The sequence below is a fragment of the Talpa europaea genome (genome assembly GCF_964194135.1).
Source record: "Talpa europaea genome assembly, chromosome: 4".
Lineage (NCBI taxonomy): Eukaryota > Metazoa > Chordata > Mammalia > Eulipotyphla > Talpidae > Talpa > Talpa europaea.
In genome coordinates this window covers 126,298,629-126,321,077 of record NC_140070.1, presented here as the reverse complement: position 1 = coordinate 126,321,077, position 22,449 = coordinate 126,298,629, and the positions used below count along the sequence as shown (strand labels likewise).

At 39.2% G+C, this 22,449-nt stretch overlaps 1 protein-coding gene across 1 annotated transcript in view; it reads left to right on the top strand.

Annotated features, from left to right (window-relative positions):
- The window catches only part of FNDC3B (fibronectin type III domain containing 3B), a gene marked incomplete at its 5' end in the record, with an annotated part of 243,117 nt that overhangs the window by 160,266 nt on the left and 60,402 nt on the right, over positions 1–22,449 (top strand). The window contains 2 exons of the mRNA XM_084232401.1: positions 6,917–7,055; positions 8,911–8,964. Of these exons, the coding sequence (XP_084088527.1) occupies positions 6,917–7,055; positions 8,911–8,964 (193 nt within the window). The remainder of the gene's footprint in view (positions 1–6,916; positions 7,056–8,910; positions 8,965–22,449) is intronic.

Here is a 22,449-nt window from a genome sequence, read left to right as displayed (position 1 = left end):
GATTTTGAGTCAGTTATTTTCAGCCTGAACATGCTGAAATTTTCACAGTCTGAACAAACAAAAAGATTTGTATGATTTGTGAAGCTGAGATGATAGTAGAAATTCTTTAACCTTTCATTCAAATGGTTGATTTAACAGTGAACCAGAAAATGTGCCACTGTGTAGGGAGTTATGAGTTTCCTTTTTTTCCTCCACCTTTTATAGTTTATTGTTATTGCTTTATTTTATTAATTTCCTGCTTATTCATGAGCTCATAACACCCTTTCAAAGAGATTTTAATGTTATAAAGCATCTGCCGTTAAATACCATTACATCTATTGCTTCACCTTGTTTCTTTTAAGTCCTCTTAATAAAGGGTAAAATCTGAAAACACTGCTCATCAATTCTTTTTACTGCCATGTCTTATGAACACCTTGAACTTGTGGGTAGATAAAAGGTGTAACTAATAAATTTCCCCAACAGGAATAGGAGTGTGTGGTGGTTACCTTCTAGAGAGACCTTCAATCTGGACCTACCCCTGACACATATGGAACCCACGCTTGACATACATATGTGACACCACACACACACACATAGCCAAAGGCACCACCAACTGTTATTTGGTCTTGCTCTCTGTTTTCTAGAGAGAAAAAATTATCCTCCTTTTTGGAGTATTTAAGAAAAAATTTGAGTATTTAAGAAAAAATTCTCTCCTTATATTTACTGTCAAATATTAGGTTTTTTTTTTTTTCCCTGTCTAGTCCACAGTTCCTATAGACTATTCATTCTCTTTCCTTACACCATCTTTCATTTTTCAAGCTATAGAAGATGTTCACATTCCAGCTCTTAGATCCTGCTTCCTCTGCCTTGACTGTTTTGGCAAGCAGCATAATAAGCATAATGCATCATGATAAGAGCTCAGAATCTGGCGTTAACGGCTCAGTCACTGAGCTGAGGACATATGCTTAAGCAGGCCATTTGAACTCTGGCCTTAATTTCTCATTCATAAAATGAGAATCATAATGATCCCAGTCTCAGAAAAATGGTGTAAAAGCAAATTAAATGTGTGTACATATCTTTTATAAACCTGTAGTGTGTATAAATGTTGTGTTCGTTTGTTTTGTTTTTCCAAAGCGATTATTAGTTTTTGCACACACTGAAAATAAAAATGCCTTCGTGAAGCAGAGTCTTTGAACCTGTGTATAGTTTGGCCTTATCACTCACTATTTTATTGAGATGAAGGTGTATCATACTTAGCAGGGAAGGGAGCAAAATCTCTCTTACGATGCAGATCAGTTAACATTCTGAAAGTCTTAGTTCCAGAAATGTGAACTTTTATCAAACACAGTAGCTTCAAATATAATCTTAAATTTGGTAGTCACCTATAAGACTTCAAAGTGCTCTGTGGAAGTAATTATTAAATTTCTGTAACAGAAACTGCAGAAGAATTTCATTAGTGTACAACTACGAAATGAGCAGTTATTTTCACTGCCATTTTTATTTGTTTATGCATTACCAATTTAGAAAGTGTCACTCTGGTAGGAGGCTGTAGAGCCAATGATAAAACCTGAAATAGTTTTTTTTTTTTTTTTTTTTTAAAGGCATGTTTTATTTGTTTGTTTGTTTGTTTTGTTTATACATGCACTGGGTACAGTCAGAAGTGCGGGAGGGTGAGAGAATTCACCAGAGCCAGAGCGGGGAGCAGAACAGACAGAAGGACCGAAGTACACTGCTGAGAGGAGCAGCGGGCGGCAGGAGAGGTCTGCGCGCCATGTGGGACCCTCCTCTGGTGGCCGGGGAGCAGCCGGGGATCGAACCGGCGCCACAGAGGCTGCGGGCAGCTTCGTAACCCAGCGCTCAACCGCTGCGCCACTGGGGAGGCCCTGAAATAGTTTTTTTTAATAATACCAAATAGGCTGCATATTCCTCCCAGTTTTTTATATTGTACAGTTAAAAGCCTGCAGCAGTCTCTATTCAAATCATTCTTCAGTTAAGTGAAAGGTGTCTTTCAAGTATCATACATTGAAATCTCTCCCGGGATTTTTGTTCTTATGTCTCTTACTGCTTTTGGTTTTGCTATTCTGGTTCCATTTCCTTTACACTGATTGCCCAAAACCTTTATGTAATATTTTTTGTCATTTTTTGACTTTTTCCTCCATCGTGATAATGTCTGTTTTCTGAGCTTGCCAGTCAGATACACAAGCTTTTTTTTCTATAGGAACAGTCTTTCATCATGGAGTCTGGGCTTGACATCAATTACCAGGCAAGAACAACTCTTACTGCCACCACCTCACTGTAATTTGGAATTATTTATTTATTTATTTATTTATTTATTTATTGTGCTCTAGAAAAGAGCTTTATTCTTTTTTTTATATAAATTTTATTTTTATATTCCCCATACAATTTCAACCCCCCCCCCCATTCTGACCCCAGTCCCTCCCCTCCTGCCCCCCACCCTGGAATAATTTATTAATTAACCAGTGGCATCCTTGAGAGAGTGCTACAGATCACATATCTGTGGCTGTTTAGATTGTCACCTGCCATACCAGTTAGGTCAAATTCCACATAGAAAATTGTATCCTAAAGTATTTCAGGTTGTGAGGATTTTTATCTTTCTCACTTTTTGCTATAAATTTTTGTATATCACTGCTACACATCCATCAACTACTGCTATACCAGATAGGCTGCATTTTCCTCCCAGTTTTTTATATTGTAAAGTTTAATTAAATATTGATAAGTATTATTCCTCTATTATGTTGATTTGCAAAACTTCAGTGTTGGGCCTTACATTTCATTTTTATTAAAGTCTTCACTTTTATATTTGTTATGCAGTTCTTAAATTTTTTTTTTTAGTTTAATTTTTTTTTAGTTTAATGTTGGCACAGTGTTTAAGAGGAATCAAAGTGTAGTTGTCAATGTGTATTTATCTAATGCTTCCATACAGAGCATTGCATTGTATAAACCCATTATATGCATTGTATAAACCCATCAGTGCAAAAGCTCCTCTGTGTGTGTGTGTGTGTGTGTGTTTATGAGAGAGGGTGTGTGCATTTGGTTGTGTGTTAAGAAAGAGAATGAGAACAAGTCAATGCATAAATAACATTTTTATAATATTCATGTAAGTATGTAAGTTTAAATATATTCATTTATTCATACTTATGCATACATATTCATACATATGCAAAGAAAAGTCTATTCCTCTTTTAATTGATAGTTCATCATTAGTACTGTCATTGAAACAACGATTTTACTATAGGAATCAAGATTTTGTAATTTTATCAAAGTAGGCTAACCAACAATTTGAATGATGGGATGAATAATAATCTCATGACAAAATTTGAGACAGTTTTCCAGTCATTGGCATAAATAATTTGGCAAATAAGTTGCCCAGAGATGATATCATGTAATAACATTTCCCAGAAAAAGTATGTGATGTAACATTTCCAAAAATATGGTTGACCAACTCAAGGCAGTGTTCTGAAAGAGGTGTTACTGACCAGAAATTGTGGCTCCAAGTAAGTTACAGGTGTGCTGGAGAAAATTGGGGGCAAATTTCTAAAATTCTTGGAGCATCTGTTTTATAAGCATTTAGTCAATATGCAAACTCAAATAAATGTGGAAACTCAACATAAGATTAACTTTTATATTGTTAGAAAAATATATTCTTACCTGGTATAAATATTGCTAATTTATTTAACCTAAGAAACTGATCCTACTTTACAAATCCTCCTATCATAGGATGATATTTAAAAATAACATGTTATCATCATGTGAAAAAAATTGATTGAAATATTCTTGAAAATATCCTATCATTTCCAGAGACTTTTCTGTGAGTTATTGATAAAAATAGAGCTGTTTGTTATTATGGCTAGTTGTTATCTATGTACTTAACAATTTTAACTGACAGGCATAATCATGGGATACTTAGATATGTCAAATTTTAGGAACTACATGTAGCACATTTCTATTGCCCTATAATTGTTCCCTGTGGACAGACATAATTTTACAAGTACAAAGCATTTACTCCTAATTTAAGTAAACTAAACATTCTTTGGGCTTAAAGAAAAAGAAGATGATTCCTGTGTGGTACATCTACAGCCACGCCAGATACCTACTACTGCCATCCAGTTCTTAATACATCTGCTGTCATCCCTGCTTGCTAGAAACCTCCACCACTCATACTTCTCTGGCCAACATGTGTGGATTTCTGGCTATAAGATCTCATTAAAAAGGAACAACAAATTTGACTGAGTCCACATCTCCCCAGATAATTCACTAAGGTCTACTAGTACTTTGTAGAATCATCCCTTACCTCCCATCTCTGCTCTTTTATCCAGATAGAATCTTGGTGCTGTTTTTGTGAACATTTAGGACCTGATCTACCAGAGTATGGTCTACACTGTAGACAAATGCCTAGTGATTGCAAACTGAGTTCCCTTTTGGGAACCTAAATGAATAAAGCAGTTGGGTGAAAGGCAGTTGAAAAGCAGTCTACCCCAGGAGATACACCACATAGGGGAAGGCTCCAATCTAGCACCTGCCCGATTCAAAGTCTGAGCTGCTCTCAATTTTATCTAATTACTTCCATGCAGATCTACTACTCAGTATTGCTGCAACTTTTAGTTTTTAAGAGAAACCAGAGGTTCAGGTTTTTTGTTTGCTTATTTTAATGAGAGATCATCAGGGTTTTTTTCAACATTGACTTAATTTTTATTTAAATGAACCCAGCTTATTTCCGTCTTGCCTTGTCTACCACCTACCCCCATATTTATTTTGAAGTCCAGACATCATCATTTTATATATAAACCATGTTACCATTATCATACACCCATGCAAGACAAATAAAAATAGTAATTTCTTAAAATCTTTAAAAACCACAGACTGTTTGCATTTTCTTAACTATCCTAAAAATGAAGGCTTGTTTCATAATCTGAATGTTCTGCTTGTAAATTTGTTTTTCTTTTTATATGTTTTTAATCTGTTTTATCTGGTTTTCCATCATCTCTTTTTTCTCCCTTTGCAATTTATTTATTGGAATAGTTTTGTTATTGTTGTCCTATAGAATTTTCTGCAGTGTGAATTAGGCAGAATGCATCCTCATAGTGTTGTTTAATATGTTTCCCCTAATGATGGAGAGCATTAGATACAGGTTCATTTTCTCTGGAGAGGATGATCTTGCATTAAGAGTACATGATATCTGGTTGTCTCTTTGTGATGATCGTTGCCTATGTCCTTTAATTCATAGGTGGCTCTAGTACTTAAAACACTGTATTGCTCCCCTACACTCCACAGCTCCCACAGATGTATCTTGGACCAGATGAGTCCCATTTGGAGAATTCTGATCTATTACACTTCCAACTAGAACCTTACCTATATCTGGAACAGTCTATGATTCATTTTAAGTGTTTTATTCCTAGTGAGCCTGTCCTGATTACATGGTAATGATCTTGCCAAATCTACCACTCAGTTGTATATTATTATCATGTGTCTACTTATAGTGAATGCAAAAAAGGGACATTTCTTTCATCAGGTTGGATATAGTGCATGCTAACAGTAAACATCCTTTGTTTGGACCAAACATCTTCCTCTAATATGACAAATAAGTCAAATATCCTCTAAATATGTATTTTACCTTTTAGAATGGAAAGTAGGCATGTCTGTTGTTATCTCTTATATAACCTCTATAAATTTTTTTTATGATGAACTTTGAGGAGAAAGAATATTGCAAATCATACATCTAATTGGGACCTATTTTTTCTAATGTTATTTTCTGCTGTTGTTTGTGTTCATTGGATAGAGCGAGGGGAAATGAGTTGTGAGTGTTTAAAGAAACATGAGTAAGGACAGTGGGCACTATAGTGTGCAGTTAGGTTTCCATGACTGAGTACAACTGCTCCAACTTTCTAGTTTTGTAACTTTGGGAAATTTATTTTACCTCTCTGGTCTGAATTTTCTGTCTTTAATGGGACCTCATAAAGGGTTGTTACAGGAATTAAAGGCTTGATATATATTTTCCAACTCTGAATAGCTTAATCCTTGCATCATTTTTAAACAGCAAAGGTTTCTTTGTTGTCTTTGTTAAAAAAGAAAAGCACGGTTTAACATTATTTATTTAAATAACCAATATTTTAAACCTGGAGAAGTAGAAAGGAAGATACTAAAAATCAACATAATCCTATTTTATGCTGTTTGAAAGGAGTGTGGTATTTAATAGCACGTTATAGGTTTTTTCTTCACAGCTTCTCTGGAGAAATCAGGCACATATGTTCAGTGTTGAGCCAGGCATTTTAATGTGGAGACACACACCTTTAATCTTGGCACCAGTTTTAACAGTTAAATGTTCACATGGATAAACTGTACCTGAGCATTGTTTTTGTTGAGTTACAGCAGTGCACTGGCTGTAGCAAAATTATTCTATGTGTGAAATGTTCCTATTTCCACTTACTATGTCTGGTGTTATAAACAGTTCAAAGACAGTATTGACCCCCTGTTTTGTATTTATGTGATTCTCTGTCTGTGGAATCTCATTCCTTTTTCCCTTTTCACGCAACTTTTAACTCTACTTTCAGCCCTTTTCCAGTCAACCAGCGTGGCTTGTCGGTTTTAAAATGTATATTTGGAAACACTCTGGGGATTAAGGTTTATTTTCTTACTTAGCATATTCTTTTTCATTCAGTAGACCCTGTCTGCCTTAAATGAGACTGGGTGGTCTAACCATTAGTGGAAGGAGCAAGCTTACTGGGGTGGGACACATTCCCTGGAAATGCTGACCACGGGTCTGGATGAGACCAGCAGATAAGAATCAGTCATGGGGCTTGTGACATAAGAAATTCTGTGCCTCTGTGGAAAGACCCAGGACAAAGCTAAGATTAAATAAAAACCTTGGTCTTGTGTGATGGGTCCTACCTCTGACTGTATTTGTCTGTTTTGTTTTCAGGGTGTATGCCATGTACAATTCCGTAAAGGGATCCTGCTCCGAGCCAGTTAGCTTCACCACCCACAGCTGTGCACCCGAGTGCCCCGTCCCTCCCAAGCTGGCGCATAGGACCAAAAGCTCGCTGACCTTGCAATGGAAGGTGGGTAGCTTAAAGCTTCCAGAATAGTCTGAAGTTTACAGCCATTTGAAAGATTCAATGCTGTTCTGATTTGGTCATGGTTTTCTACATAGGAACTATGCAAAACAAATTATTATATCAAAAGTTGCCATGTCTTATAAATTTGGGCAAAGGGATGGGAAAGAAAACTGCAAAATCAAACTTAGGTCTCTTGGGCTTCCCTGGTGGCGCAGCGGGTTGAGTGCCGCACTGTGAAGCTGTCCGCAGCCTCTGCAGCGTGGATTCGATTCCCGGCCAGCCAGGGAGATTCCCACATGGCGCAGCAGACCTCTCCTGACTTGCCCGCTGCTCCCCTCAGCAGTATATTTCAGTCAGTCTGCCTGTTCTGCTACCCGCTCTGTCTCTAGTGAATCCTCTTACCCTCCTGCGCCCCTGACAGAACCCCAATTCTTGCATAAATAAATCTTTTAAAAAAAGAAACAAATTTAAGTCTCTTTGTAGAGAAATTTGGTTAAGTCTCTTGGAATCATAAACAATACTTTAGAAGTGACATGAAAATTTCTCATACCTACACTTCATCATTTTAATGATTTCATTCATTTCAGCAGACATTTGAGGACTTCAAAAAAGAAAGATTTAGAGATAATGTAGGTTTATGCCTATTGCCTTCTTTCTGTAGTGATCTGCATTGTTTACCGTTTAAAGCTACCTAGAATGTTTCGTATTCTAAGCTACATTAACTTCAACTAATTAGGCTTTGTATCAGTGAGGATTGCTACTTATTTTTTAAGTGTGAATTATATGATAGTTTCCATGAAATACAGTTTACTGTATCACTATATATGACTCCTGCCAAAGAGAGGTCCTTAAGGGGTATGATTTGCTTATTAGTCATAGTTTTGTGTGTTTGCAGTGAATTAGTAGATTACGTTATTCATCTCTATACAATGATTTCTGTATTTGGATATTCTATAATATAGTTTAAAATATAAAATTTATATGGATAGAAATAGTAGAATTTTCGTATTTGGGGAGATAACTAATTTGTGAAAGAAGTAAGATGGCTAGGGAGATCCATTGTTGAAGGAATGTGTTGTTTCCTTGGCCAGATTTATCTAGGGAGCTGATAAAGCAATTAAGAATAGTGGTTAACAACAGAGCATGGGCTTCCTTAGCCCCTCTCATGCGGGAGCTGCATTCTCATAGACAGTGGCCAACAGTGAGAGAGTTATTTGGACAAAGGCAAAGTTTGAACTGGCTTAGAATCTGAACTATTTTATTTTCTTTCCTGGCTTCCAGGGATAATCCAGGTCAGTGATTCCCCACCTTTTCAGAGTTTTAACACCCAACTGGTCATCATTGTTTAATTCCTTGAAACATACACATCTATTTAAAAATGTTTCTTATATTTAAACATACCTATGTAAATATATCTTACAGAAAGAATTAAAATCTTATTTTGTTTGGAAAATATGATAAGAAATCTTCTTAAAATTACCAGAGGGACCCCGGGGTCTTATAAACCTAAAGTTGGGAATCACTGATAAATACTCTGCTTAAAGCCTGGATGAAATTCAGGTCTCAGCAACTTCAAGAAACGTCAAGAAAAAGTTTTTGTAGGAGCAAAATGCTTCAAGCTCTACTCTTAAACTTAAAATGCCTCTAAAAGTACCATGTGGGTGTAAAGGCAGAGGTGGTGGGGAAGGCAGGTTTGATTATTTATGGGGTATCATTTACTATTAGTAGGCCTCTCTTTTTCCCCTGAAGGGAGAGCACATGCCTATCACAGACATTATATTTAAACCAAGTAGATAACCAAGTAGATGAGTTTTATTTGTGAACCTCTTTCTCTAATCTCACTTTATTATTTTTTTAGGCACCAATTGACAATGGTTCAAAAATCACCAATTACCTTTTAGAATGGGATGAGGTAAGCATATTTTTATATTCATCCATCTAAAACACAATTTCAAAAATGCTGAACAAATGCCATTTTATTCTTTTTTAAAGATGTGCTAAACGCAGGGAAAAAAATGTAAGTAGAGAAAAATTTAAACTAATGGTTAATGACTATGAAAAATGAAGATGGATTGAAATGGTGTAATGAATCGTGCATTGAATTGTATTTACTTGATTTATTTTTAAGAAATGCTGATACAGGGTCTGACCAGTTTTGGAATCGCTAGTGTTTAGCCAGCCATTAATTAGTATTAAGAATTGACTGCTTTGTCATCTTGACTGCCGACGGCCATCCTGCGTAGATGTTTCTGCTGTGGTACACCACACTCTGGCTTGGGAAGCATAATTTGTTTTTCCTTTTTGAATGCCAAGTGTGTACTTTGATGTTGCACTGTTGAGTGTTCTCTGTGGGGGAGTGGAACAGTACCTAGAGGTCACTCTACTCTTGTGTCATCACCCCTGTGGGTTAGACCATCCTGTGACAGGTGACCCTGTTTTTGTTTCCATCTCCAGAGGCCCCTGGATGAGGTGAAGGTCTTGTTATTTTCAAGGTCATTCTGTGCTGCATGGCAACCTCGTACACAGTGCACTGTGCACAAAATCTCAGGCAGGCAACACTTCGTGCAGAAGCCATTTGCTTTTAAAAAGCAACTGTACTTTTTGTTCCTGTAACTCTTAACCCCATTCATTCACTCTTGCTTTAATCTGTCTTATTGTGATTGAGCAAACAGATTAAGGATTCTTAGAACAGAAAATGTGAAATAAAAAACGTGAAATAAAAATGGGGGGGAAATTAAAGGTAACTTGTGTTTATGACTTAAATTTAAGGATATTGAAAAATTGAGAACACAGGCGTAAGCAAAAAGTGACTTTTCAAGTGTGGAACAACATTTAACCAAATGTAAAAAAAAATCCTCTTGATGAAGTTTTGATGTGAAAAAGGGGGCCCTTCACCACTTTCTGCAGAAGCATATTTTCTCATTTGCCCTGTATCTGAACAACTAGAGTTCTAAAGACAATGATCTGTTGTTCTTAGAATCCTTGTGAATAGTTTCTGTGAACAGATTGGTGAAATCTCAGACTTAAACTGACACATTTCACAGATTAGGTAGATTTCATTTTAAGGTGGTTTGATTGGAAAGTGAAACCACCCCACGGCCCTTGTGCAGGCCCTTTTTGCAGGCAGTCAAGAGAGTTGGAAAGGAACTTGGCTGAATGTGAGCATAAATGGCACCTTCCCCTCTCCTCTTCCTTTGTAAGGATAAGAGGTTAATGAAAGTTTGTTTTTTTAAGTATATTGGTTTGTTGTACCGACCTGATGTTTCATTTCAAATATCCTTTCAGGACAACGTGTGTGTGTGTGTGTGTGTGTCTGTGTCTGTGTCTGTGTCTGTGTGTGTCTCTCTCTCTCTCTCCTGTGTTATTTGCTGTTTCTCTACCTTGGACCATGGCCCCATGAGTTACGCAAGGTCAGAGTAGTTGAATATTTGAATGGGAAACCAAAGAAAACCCAGGTGCTACAGGAAATGGTAGTGGTGACTCAGTTTTTGGCCACCTTCCCTTTCGATTTGTATTGACAGTGTCCTGACGTGATGCTAGAAGGAAATAGCCACAGCCTCACTTGAAATGTAGAAGCTATGTCTAATGACCGCTTACATTCAGTGGCACCCAGTATGGCCTCCTCATCACAAATTGTTAATTCCTTTATTTTCGACCTTGTCCTGTCTTTCCCCCTATTTGGTATCCTTTCGTCTTTTCCTCGTGCCATTTTAATTGTTTTGTTTTTTCCCTTTACCCTTTATTTTGTCTTTTAATAAATGTTGGTGGTGGCTCTGTTGGTCTTTACTGGAGCTTCCAGGTTAATTGACCATAAGCCTTTTGCCAACATAGTATTCCTTTTGTATTCTGTGGCTTAGCATTCACCATCTCGAAAAACCTTCGGAACCTTAAACTCTGAAAGACTCACTGACCTTTAGCTACGTTGAGTTCTTCAGAAGCAAGGGATAATTGAAGGCCCTCCCAATTAGGAGACAGGGAATCTGTTCCATGTATCATGCCAGGCATCTTGACCTTGCTGACCTGAGCTTACCCTTCAGCTCAAATGCCTTTACATTACTTGTGCTATGTCAAAACTGGTTATTAGGAATGACCCAATACAAAAGATTATTAGGGGATCATTTTCTCTGTTGTTTAGCTGTTTATTTAGTCATGATTTTGTCATTTTTGGAGTATACCTTCCTGTGCATCAATACTGTTCTCTGTCCTGTGAGACAACTATGACATATCAGAGATAATGTCTTTGTGCTGACAGCTGAAAAAGCTAATATAATACTATGCTCTTACACTTTTAAATAGACATAAATAAAACAAACTTATCCATGTGGTTCTCAAATTTTTCTACCGATTACCTTCTTGCTTTATGGTATATCTCCCTCAAGTCCTTTCACGCCCCCTAAAAAAGATTAAAAAATGGCACCATTGGATTTCCTGGCAATGAGAACACAAGCTGTAGTGTCCAATTTATTCCTGCCCATCCTATCATTTCAGAAGTAAAATTTCTGACAAGGCAGTTTAACAGTCTGTGTTTCAAAGATAATAGCCCTCTTGGGGACAGCTCAACACTCGGGTTGTTTTTTTTACATCCTGTTCCCACATTACTCAGACCTTGGTTTCAAGGAAGAAAATCAAACGTACAAACAGAGAGCAATGTTTGACCTGCCAGGAGTGTGGGCACATGAGGCTCCAAAACCTGGTGGATTGTGGAGCCAGATGCATCTGTGCCAGGGCTAGTCCCAGACTTTGTGCCGGTGGAGTGGTGGGAAATGAGAGGGCATGTTTCACTGGAATGACACCTCACCCCCTCCAGTGACAGAGCTGTCCTCTCCCAGGATAACTGTCCCACCGTATGCCCATAGTATCTGCCATTCAGGGGGCTGTAGAACAAGTGTGAGGGACAGGACTCTGGGGTGCATAGTGGAACAGATCACCACCTCAGGGAAATGGCTGCCATTGAGAGCCTCCGGGAGGCTGTGTCCAGCAACAGTGCTCTAATAGTTTCTGCCCCAGTGCCTCATCTGAGAATTACCTCCCCGGATGAGGTGGCCTCATCTATGCATGCGTCACAGTGAATGTCTGGGTGTTGTCAGACTTTTATCTCAGGATGACAGCACTGGTTAGTGTTCCCAGAGTACTTGATTCTTTTGTTCACTTTTTAATTGTCCTCCAACAAAACAATTAGTGTAAAATTTTGAAGTATTGGTAAAATAAGAGCACAGGGCATCAAGTCCAGCCATTGAGCGCCTTAGAAAAGACCTTCACAAAAGTGAATAGTAGCAGAGAGGAAAGTGCCTTCATTTCTACTAGGGCTGGGCATGCCAAGTTGACCTTTGGAGGAGCCACCTTAAGCAAAAGCTGACTGCCAGCTGGTCTCTGAAGGCAGGTGTGGCCCTAACAGGGAACAGAAAACAGAAACTTGTTACAGTGCAAGGGAAGCTGATACACCATCTGTCCTGTATTGTCATTACGTCGTATCACTCACTGCCCCATAGAATCACTTGGAAGTTGCTCACTCATAGTTCTGCAAGAAGCTTTAGCTGCCTAATTTAGTGCTAATTTGATGGTCTGCATTAAAAATTGTAACTAGGCAGTCCCTTCATTTTTAAATCACCGTGGGAGGTAACTGAGATGGTAACAAGTGACTAAAAATGGAGCACACAGGTGGCACTCGCTTTTCAGCTGTGGCCATCAGTTTTGTTTTTCCCCTGAAATAGCTCAGTTTTCACAAATGGGAAAGGTTTGGGCTTCCTGACCACTGGCTCCTCATGGTGACAGCCTTCAGGCCTAAGAACTGTTTTTATAGATCCATAGCTACTGTTTCCTCCTTCAGGCAGCAACCTGTAATGAATAGAAAAGCAAAGACTATTTTCCAGGTGATTTGCTCTTGACTCTTGGATGACCATTTTTACATTCTAGTGTCCTGATCACAGTGTGCCCCACTCTCATGTTTACGTTCTCTCCTACAGGACAGTCATTTTGAGGCTGGCAGAAAGAAGGTCTGGAACGTCTTAAGGGTTTCTCTCTCCTGCTGGGTTTGAGTATTACACCTAATGTTGACTGGGAAAAAAGAGAAAACTGCTATGAATTTTCAGTTTTATCCAGAATCATAAGTAGGAGAAAAGCTTCTCGGTTTTTTAATAACCAAACAACTGCTTAGATGCCAGATTTCTCAAGGTGGAGATTTTTTCCAACTATGGAGAGAGTAGGGGTTGGGGTGAAGTAAAAACAGGTAGAGATAATGCTTAAAAGTACACACCCCCTCAGCCACCTCAGAGCCAATATCTCTGGCCTTCCCCTGCCCCCATGTTGGGCATCTTCTGAGTTAATTGGTCCCTCCTGGTGCTTTTCTACTTGAAGATTTGGCAGTATTTAGTAGAGATGGGAATTTTTCTCTAGTAGAAGCTAAGAGGGAAAGATTGAGGATCTACAGGCCTCTAGAGTACAGAAAAAGAATTAGGAAGCTTTGAGTCACACATTTCTTCCCAATCTGCTTTGAAGGACAGTGACTTGGCCTTTTCCTTGAAAACTTAAATAAAGGTGCTAATTTGATGGTCAAGTAGAAAATTCCTTTTCCATTTTAGCAAACATGAGTTCTTACAGGAATTATTTATAGAAACTTGTTGTGAGTTCTGCTCTTAAATGCTGCTTTAATTTGTGCTAATTGGTGCTATCATAGATAGTCATTCAGAGCAAATACAAGTGTCCTAGGATTGTGCTGTGCATATGTGACATAGATTCACTTTGATGTTATGTATCAGTACGACATACTGTTAACCTAAAGAGGCCTGGGTTTAATGGTCTCTGCTTTGACTCTAGCTAGTCAAATAAGTAATTCAACTCCTTAGCCTCCACTTCACCACTTTATCTTACAGGTATGTTAGGGTTGAATGAGATAACTTGGCTAGTAGGAGATCCAGTGTGGTGATTATTTCATGTTGCCTAAGCACATGCTAAAATCTGGGGTAGAAAAAGTCAATTAACTAGAAGAAATATGACATTCTTCTGTCAGGAACTTTCATAGGAGCCCTAAGTTTACTGTCTGTGGTTTGAACTAAACGAAAACTGGTGTCAGTGCTATATATAGATGTTAGTTTGCCACTAGCTTAGCTTCTGGACTTGAGATGTAGGGAACATACAAAAGAAGTGGAAAAATGACTTTGTAGGAATGTGACCAGTGAGTTTCCAAGAATCTTCTTCACATGCGACTCAGGTAGCCCAAAAAGGAATGTCATATCTGGCTTTCCTAATGAGCCAACAGAGCTATAAAACATGGTAGACTAAAAGGGAAACAAATTCTACAGAAATCAATGGAAGTATAATTTGAACAGAGCAGAAAAATCTAGCAGGATATAATGAGCGCATGAGCCCCTAGAGAACCATTGGTCAGTGGTCCTGTTACAGAGACCTCCTGGAGCAGGCAACTGCCCCCAAATTGTCACCTCTTAAACATCTCATTCTGGAGGAGCACGTTTAGCTCATTTAGGGGTTGACCCCAGAGAAGATGCTTGATAATGGATTTATTAATCAGATTCCTGTTTAACTTAGGTATTGAATGGTTAATAATGATAGTCTTTCAGAATGCTGCTGCTTGGCACAAATTACTTTACATGTGGTTTTTCTGGTGAAACAACCGTTCTTGGAATGAAGAGAACTACAATATCAGCAGGTGCTGTGGTTTGCTGGGTCCCAAAGAATGGCTGAGGAGCACCTCCCTGAGAATGCAGTGGACACTCACTGAGGTGCCTTATGGCCTTAGCTTGCAGAGCATATTTGTTCAGTGGAGAAAACCAGGAAGGCCAGTTCTCATGAGCTCAGTGCTAATGTCAGCTGAAGTGTGGGGGGATTTTAGCTAGGTTCCCTTTTCCTTTTGGTCATTTCAGGGAATGCCCCTGGGGAGACTAGGGAGTGGGGAGCCAGCTTTGTTTGGTGCTGTGTCCATCATAAACTGTGTGTCACACAAGTACCTTGAGTTGAACCACTGGCCTGGCAGAGTGGCGATGTGAATGTCCAGACCTTTCCTGCCATATGCAAGGGGGGTTTCAAAGAGCAAGAAGAATATCTTCCCCCACTATAGCCAGTATTGAAAGAAACTAGGCCAAGAGGTATTAAATAACTTCGTGAGGTCTGTAGGTACCAAAGACAGAGCTGAGTTAAACAGAGCCCTTCTTTTAGGGACCTCAACCCCAGACATGTTTTCAGGATGGTGTTGCTATGTGTTTGGGCAACAGACTTTGTGGGATGCTTCTAGTTGAAGCTAAATTACCAATACCCATTGTGGTCCTTGGCACCCAGTTTATAAATGCTTGTTAGTTGCCAGCTGGCAGAAGGTTGCCTGAGCCCATCCATACCATGGTTCGCTTGGTTCAGGGAGCAGTCTGTTCTGAAGTCATCCCTGAGTGCCTCTCCTTTTCCTTCACTGGGAGAGTCTCAACATATTGATCCTAACAAAGCACTTGGCATCATGTGAACTTCCACATTTGGAAGGATATATAGGAAACTTACATTTGTTTGTTTTTAAGTCAGAAGACTTGGTTATCATCCTTGGCTATTTCAGGTAGCCAAGCCTCTCCCACTCGTAGAAAAAACTAGCATGGCAGGGCATAAAATGCATGCAGTGTTTATTTAGTAACATATAACCACAAACTATCCCACCTTCCTTTCTTACCTTTGGAAGTTCTTCCATGCCAGGGTGCTCAGGGACATGAAAGAGGCCTCACCAAGGCTCAAATGAGGTTTGGCATGAGGAACTTTTGAATCCTCCCACATGAGGGGTATCTCCTCTTCTCTGCTGTGAACCCCTTCTTATACATGGCTATCCAGAGCATTTGCATGCTCTTTTATTTTCTCAAGCCAACATTCATCTTTGATGTTGCCTAGGGTCGGCCAGTGCTGGAACAACTTCTAAATATAGACGTACTAGCAGACTAAATCTTTGAACCTGGCAGTGGTTCAGTTGGCCAACACAACTTTATTTTTTGTTTGATTTATCGTTGCCATTTCTGACAGGTTGAACTATGCTGTTACAGAGTGCACAGCCCAGAATCCCTCAGCCTTTGCTGGACTCAGCATTCATGGGCCAACAGCTCATGACAACTGACAGCCAGATTTGTGTCCCTTCTTTAGCAGGTGTTTATCAGACCTGGTAAGAGCAGCTCAGGAAGGAGCAGGCAGGTATAGCTGAGGAGGAACCTGTAAAAGAAAGAGATAATGGAAAGAGACCATAGATCAAGGAAATATCAGGATGATAACGAGTCATATGACCAAGTAGAGCCTATTCACTATCAATTCTTACACCCTTGTATTGGCCATTCTCTTTTCCTTGTGCCAGGAATGAAGCTGTCATAGAGAGAAACAGGAAGGATTGTTTCCAATCTATTAATTGAAGGCAATTGAAAATATCAGCCAGCTTCATCTCTTGGTGCCAGTGTTGGAAATACCAGCTTCCGGGGTTGTTAGTGCCAGAGTAATTGGAAATGCTAGCCAGGGAAACCACATTCCCCACAGTCTACAGAATCACGGCTGGCAGGAAAATAATGTAGCCTGCATTAATTGGGGAATTAATTGGGGTGTGTGTGTGAGTTATATGTGTAAAACTGGCCTTAGTTGTGTTGAATTTCTTAACAGGAAATCAACCCATTTAGAGTATTCATCTTCCTAGGTTTGAAGGACAGTTTTATGAAGATGCATAAGTTAAGGAAGAAGGAAAATGGACTCGAAAAAGATTTTGTTTTCAGTGTTTTAGTTACATACAAATTAATAGTTCTTGCATTTTATGAATCAATTTAAATACTTCTGATGTATCAGTTTCATTTAGGTAGATCCTCTGTAAATTGACTTCTCCCCTGGGTCTCTTTTCAATTATGTGTTTGTAAACAGATGCCCAAAGACAGGTTGAAGCCCAGTGACACGTTCTCCACAACTTGAGATAGTATTATTAAAAATCTTGATTCACTCTAAAATGTGACTCTGTAAGACTTGTGATGAATTATCTATTATGACTGGTCTTTATCATCTAGAAATCTGGTTACATTTTTAGGTTCTACAAAAAATTTTTAAATCTATTCAAAGTGACTTTAATCTGTTGTATGGCTTTGAGGGAAAGGACATGTACTAAGTGCCTTTACCAGAAAATAGAAACCACTATTAAAGCATATATCAAACATTTTTGTGTACTAGCATTCACCCTTCCACTCAGTTACCTCCTGGTTGTTTATCGTGCAAGAGAAATTTGTCAGAGTTTACAGATGCGTTTCATACTGTGAACATGTGTGGATATCAGAGTGTGGTGTTGCATAACAAATCATTTCAAAACTTACTGGCTTAAAATAGTTACTTCATTATGCTCAAGAATTTTTCGCTGGGCATTTGGTAGGGCACTGGGGAATGACCTGTCTCTGTTCTACACTTTCTGGAGCTTCCATTGGGAAACCTAAGTAGCTGGGGAGTCGAGATCTTCTGGAAGGAACATCACTCACAAGTCTTGTGGTCACTGCTGCCTTGGATGGGACTTTGGGGTTTCCTTATAGCATGAGAGCCTCAGAGAAGTCAATATTGCAAAAGTGAGTGTTCTGGGAGACAGAGACTCATCACCTTTTCCGACCTAATCTTGGAAGTCACTCTGCTTCATGTCTGCTCCATTCTGGAAGCTACGAGAGAGTCTCCCCATCCAAAAAGGGAAGGGTCCAGAGGCTTTGCTCCTCATTGAATAGAGTATCAGAGAATTTTTGGACATGTTTAAAACTGTCACCATGCGACATAAGGCTTCTCTTGTCCTGAGAAACAATTAACAAGCCTGTGTTCTCCTTTATCTTTGTGTAATACAGAATGTTTTACATACTGTGCCCTAAAACTGGTAGATACAAGTCTTTGGACTATGAAAGTACAGTGCAGTTCTTTTTCCTATCCCTGCTGCTCTTCCAAGTGTTCTAGGCAGAGGCAGGAGGAGGAAAGGTATATACCCAGGGACATGGCGGGTAAGATGGGACTGGGGACCCTACACCAGTGCAGGGCGAGCTTCTGAAGTGCTCACACCCTGGTCTTCCCAGGGAACAGATGGAGATCACTGCCTACTGCCTAGTGATAAGGACAGGGAGCCAAAAGATAAGCAGATTTCCACCAATTAATGCCTCTGCCTCAGTTGTTGCACTGGAAAAGCAGGATCATATGTACTGTTTTGGAGGTGACTCACAGGAGTAACAGTTGTATGCCACTTTTATTTTCCTTCGAGAGGATAATTAATACATTTATAATCTTATTTTAAACTAAATTTAATGTATTTAATTGTAGAATAGAAAGAAATAGGAAAATGATCACATAGGTAGTTAAAGCACAGAAGATGAAGTAAAAAAATGAGAAATGTCCCTTAAAATATTTAAAATCTTTGAGATTTCTAATTTATCTCCAAATTTCATTTTAAAGAATGAAATGATGTTTGATGAGACATCCTCCCCTAGCCCCTAAGATTTTGTCCCTGAAGTTATTAACATATCTTGAAAAATGTTTCCAAGATGAGTCATCTCTGCTCTATAGCCACACAAGCGTCTACACTGTGTATACTCCCCCTCGCTTCTTCCTCCCCCTGCCTTTCCTCTGCCCTATCAGAGTTAATAAGGAAATGGAGGCACTTGACATCTTCAGGATTGAGCAGGAATCTTGTTAGGACCTAGAAGAGCACCTGTACTCTGATTACTAGGACTCGTAACCAGATGTGTGGCCCTTCTGAATGAGGAGTGAGGATGAGGATAGAGGAGGGACAGGTGCTGACAGTTTACACTCTAAGTGTTAAAAGACTAGGATTTCCCCTCACCATGGTGATTTCCTTTAGTATGTGAATTCAGAACTGAAAAGAGGCATGGACTATGTGGTGGAATCGCAATGTTCTAAGGGGGCTGCCGGAAGCATGCTAGAGGGAATGGGGAATCAGCTGGTCCAGTGGGGTCTAGAATGTAGATTATACGCCATTTATTTTTTGTTGAATGGTAAGAAAGAGGAGATGGGGAAAGCTGGGGACCTCAAGCCTGAAAAGGGTAAGTGTGACATGTGATACGTACATGAGACAGCATGCTGGCCGACTGAGGGCTTTCCTGGAGAGCAGTTTTGTCCAGAAGTAGAAGACGGCACCCTGAGCCCAGGTCAAAGGACATTTCCATCCAACCAAGGCTGGAGGTGCTGAACCAGTGCTCTCAGGTGAAGTCAGTCTGCAGCATGATAATAAACTAGCAAGAATTGTGATTTCAGTCAGGCGAGAAGAGGAACACACAGCTGAAAAAGAAAGCAGCCCAGGTTTGTCATGCCTCACCCATGCCAGAATCAGCACCTTGAAGTTTATCTGTGCATAGTTGGTTTGTATCCCAAGATTTCTCCCACATTCTAATGAAGATTAGCATGTCCTTGAATGAACTCAGTGTGTGCTGTAGACACAGCATTTAGGCATGCCCGAGATTATGAGTGGAAACAAGCCAGTGAAGCCTGAAAACCTGCCTTTGTGGCTCGTAGGCACATGCAGTAGAAAGCTAGTTCAGAACATGAATGTTGCTTCATGTCAAGTGCAGCCCAGTGGCTGTGTCTGCTCCAGAATGGTCACGGATATGGGCTTGAACCTCCTCTTGGCTTTCTCTACTTGGGTGAAGTTTTCGTTCCTTCCCAGGGAAGAGGAATTGTAATGCTCATCATAGGAGCTCACAGGAGATCGTCCCAGTGGGCTGGCCGCCACCTGAGCACCCCTTTTACCCCCTCCTTGTGACAGACCGCTGTGGCCTAGAAGCAATAACCGCCCAGGACTAGCAGGGGCCTCCAGTATCCCTACTGTCAGTCTTTGAGCAGATTTTTGATGACTACAGACCTGAAAAGTGTCATGATATTTACCCCGTTTCTATTAGGACCAAGTTTTAGTAGGAAACTTTGCATGAAGCTGACTTTAAATTATTGAAAAGCAAATATTCTTTCTAAGTAAAGCTAGTATATCTCAGTAATCCTATATAATCGAAATTAGAATTTATAAGAAGCAAGAATATGCCACAGATTATAATCTCTCAAAATCATTTGGAGACGCCTATGAAATGCAGGTGTTTATGATTTGCCCTCTGTAAAACTTCACTGATAGTAACAGCTTGGACGTATTTAATTTCTGATAAACACTCGCATCATTCCTGCAAGTTTGTTTGAATCATTTCATCTGAATCTTTCAATTTCTAAAGCATTATCCTTTTTTTCTTTTTAATCCCGTCCATTTCTGTTGATAGGAAAACATGGGTAACAGTTTATTTATGAATCCTGTTTTGCAACCTGGGCTCCCGCTTGGTTACAGATTTTCCAAATCACCTATCCCTTTGAAGTGTACTCACTCTAATGCCTGAGCCTCCTGCCATCCATGGAGAGCCTGGCACAGTCTATAGTAGAAAACTAGGCAGATGCATAAGTTGCCAGTGCTATTGTCCATCTGTACCTGCTAACCTCTCAGCTGTAGATCACTTCTGCACTGCAGTGACTTGTAAACATTAATTTTTTCCCCCAGCTACCCTTTTTATCTTTGACTCCATATCACGCAGGAGTATTACCTTTAATTCAGATGTTTCCCTTGTCAGAAATATTTTGCTAACCGGCTTTCTCTTGTTTTTACTTTATTCTCAGTGATTTATTAAAATTCACCAATAAGCCTTGTTTCTTTAAACTCTCAACTATTTGTCCATTTACCCCTTCAGATTACAGATACTGTTTCTAAAGCTTGATTCCAAAGACCCATCAACTCTGGGCCTTTTTACATGTTCCTAAGATCCATGCACATAGTAGTCTGTCCTGGAAGATGTTCAGATGGGAAATTTAATATGCTTTGTCTAACTAAGTTGGAGTTTGTTTAGTAAGTATTCCTAGTACTAAAGTGGAAAGTCAAAAAAATCTTAGCAATATAGGAAAGTGTCTTGAAAGTCACAGAATGCCTTTTCCCTCAATTTTTTAGTGTAATGCTATGGTCCTTAAAAAAAAGTCTAGCTGCCATCATTGATGCATCCCTGCTTTTTTTTGTTACTTCAGTCACAGTGTGGTTTTCATCATATTAAAGCAAATCAACCTAGTAAGGAACAGACTGACTTATTTACTGGCTGTAGTTCTAAGCACCAGAAATGGGCAAAGGAGACCAAACAAAGAAATAGGAAAAACGAGGCATTGAAGGGGAGCCAATGTGGGGTTTGGAAGGGATGAAGCTTCCGTGGAGGCAGGATGTGCCTTTCTTGACTGTTTACTCTGAGCTCAGAAATAGAGGCGGAAAGAAGGTAGATCACGCTACAGCCTGAAATGGATACAGAACATACCAGGGGGAGCGTTGAGTGTAATCAGATGCCGGGTGTAATTATGTAAATGTATGCATAAATGGTTTTCTATGAATAAATCGTCTGCAGCAACCTTAACACTCAAGGTCAAAATAAGTGTAAGGACGTGATATGATATGGCAGCTACAGTGACTTTGCTCAAGTAGCAGCTGAAAATATTTTGCCTTTTTTTGCCTTTATTTTTCCATCACTGCACCTGAATGTACTTTGAACCACTGCTAGAATGAATTTTGGATCTTAAAGACTATTAAGACTTCTACTTCCTTCCATGAAAAGGATACCACCTGGTTCAGGGAGGGGTGGTTTGAGGATGAATATGGCATGGTTGTTTTTAAACTGTTCACCCTGGTGAGGCTGAAAGCTAGTTTTATGTTTATTTTATTTTTAATTAAACTTCAACTGGGATATGTTTTACTAGTATTTGGAGACCTGCTTGAAGGAAAGAAATGCTAAATTTGTTTAGGAGAAAAATGTGCTTTCCTTGTTCTTTATAAAATAATTTGAGAACTTCAAATATATTCCTAAGGGCCTTGGGCCTGACCATCTAATTAGAATGCTAAGATTCATTCAGCATTAGCATGTGGTTTTCTTTTGCATGAACCAACCAAGAGTAAGTCCCCATAGATAAACATAGATAAAATCCTGTGGATTATGGGTATAAAATATTTGCTGTAGCAAACTGCTGATTTGAGTGTTCCATGCCCCTGAGCATGGCATAGGGTAGTAAAGCTTTTTTTTTTTTTCCTCATGACTCATAAATCTATAAAGTAAACCCACTGTAGTGTTTTCTTTTTATTTCAGGGAATTTGAAACATCATAAGGCTAGGAAGGCATTTAAAATGTTTTCAGCTTCATAAGAAACTTAAGATAGCTAATACACATACAGATGAATTCAACCAATGTTCTAAATGCTTATCAGACATTCAGTTTAACGCCAAAAGCTTTGATTAAGCTTCCAGTTGTCCAAATCACCATTATGAGGAAGGCAGATGTAGACAAGATGAGTCACAGCACATGCCCAGTGTTTAGGGGACAGTGAACAAATAGCTCACCATCACTGGGATGTAGAGGTGCAG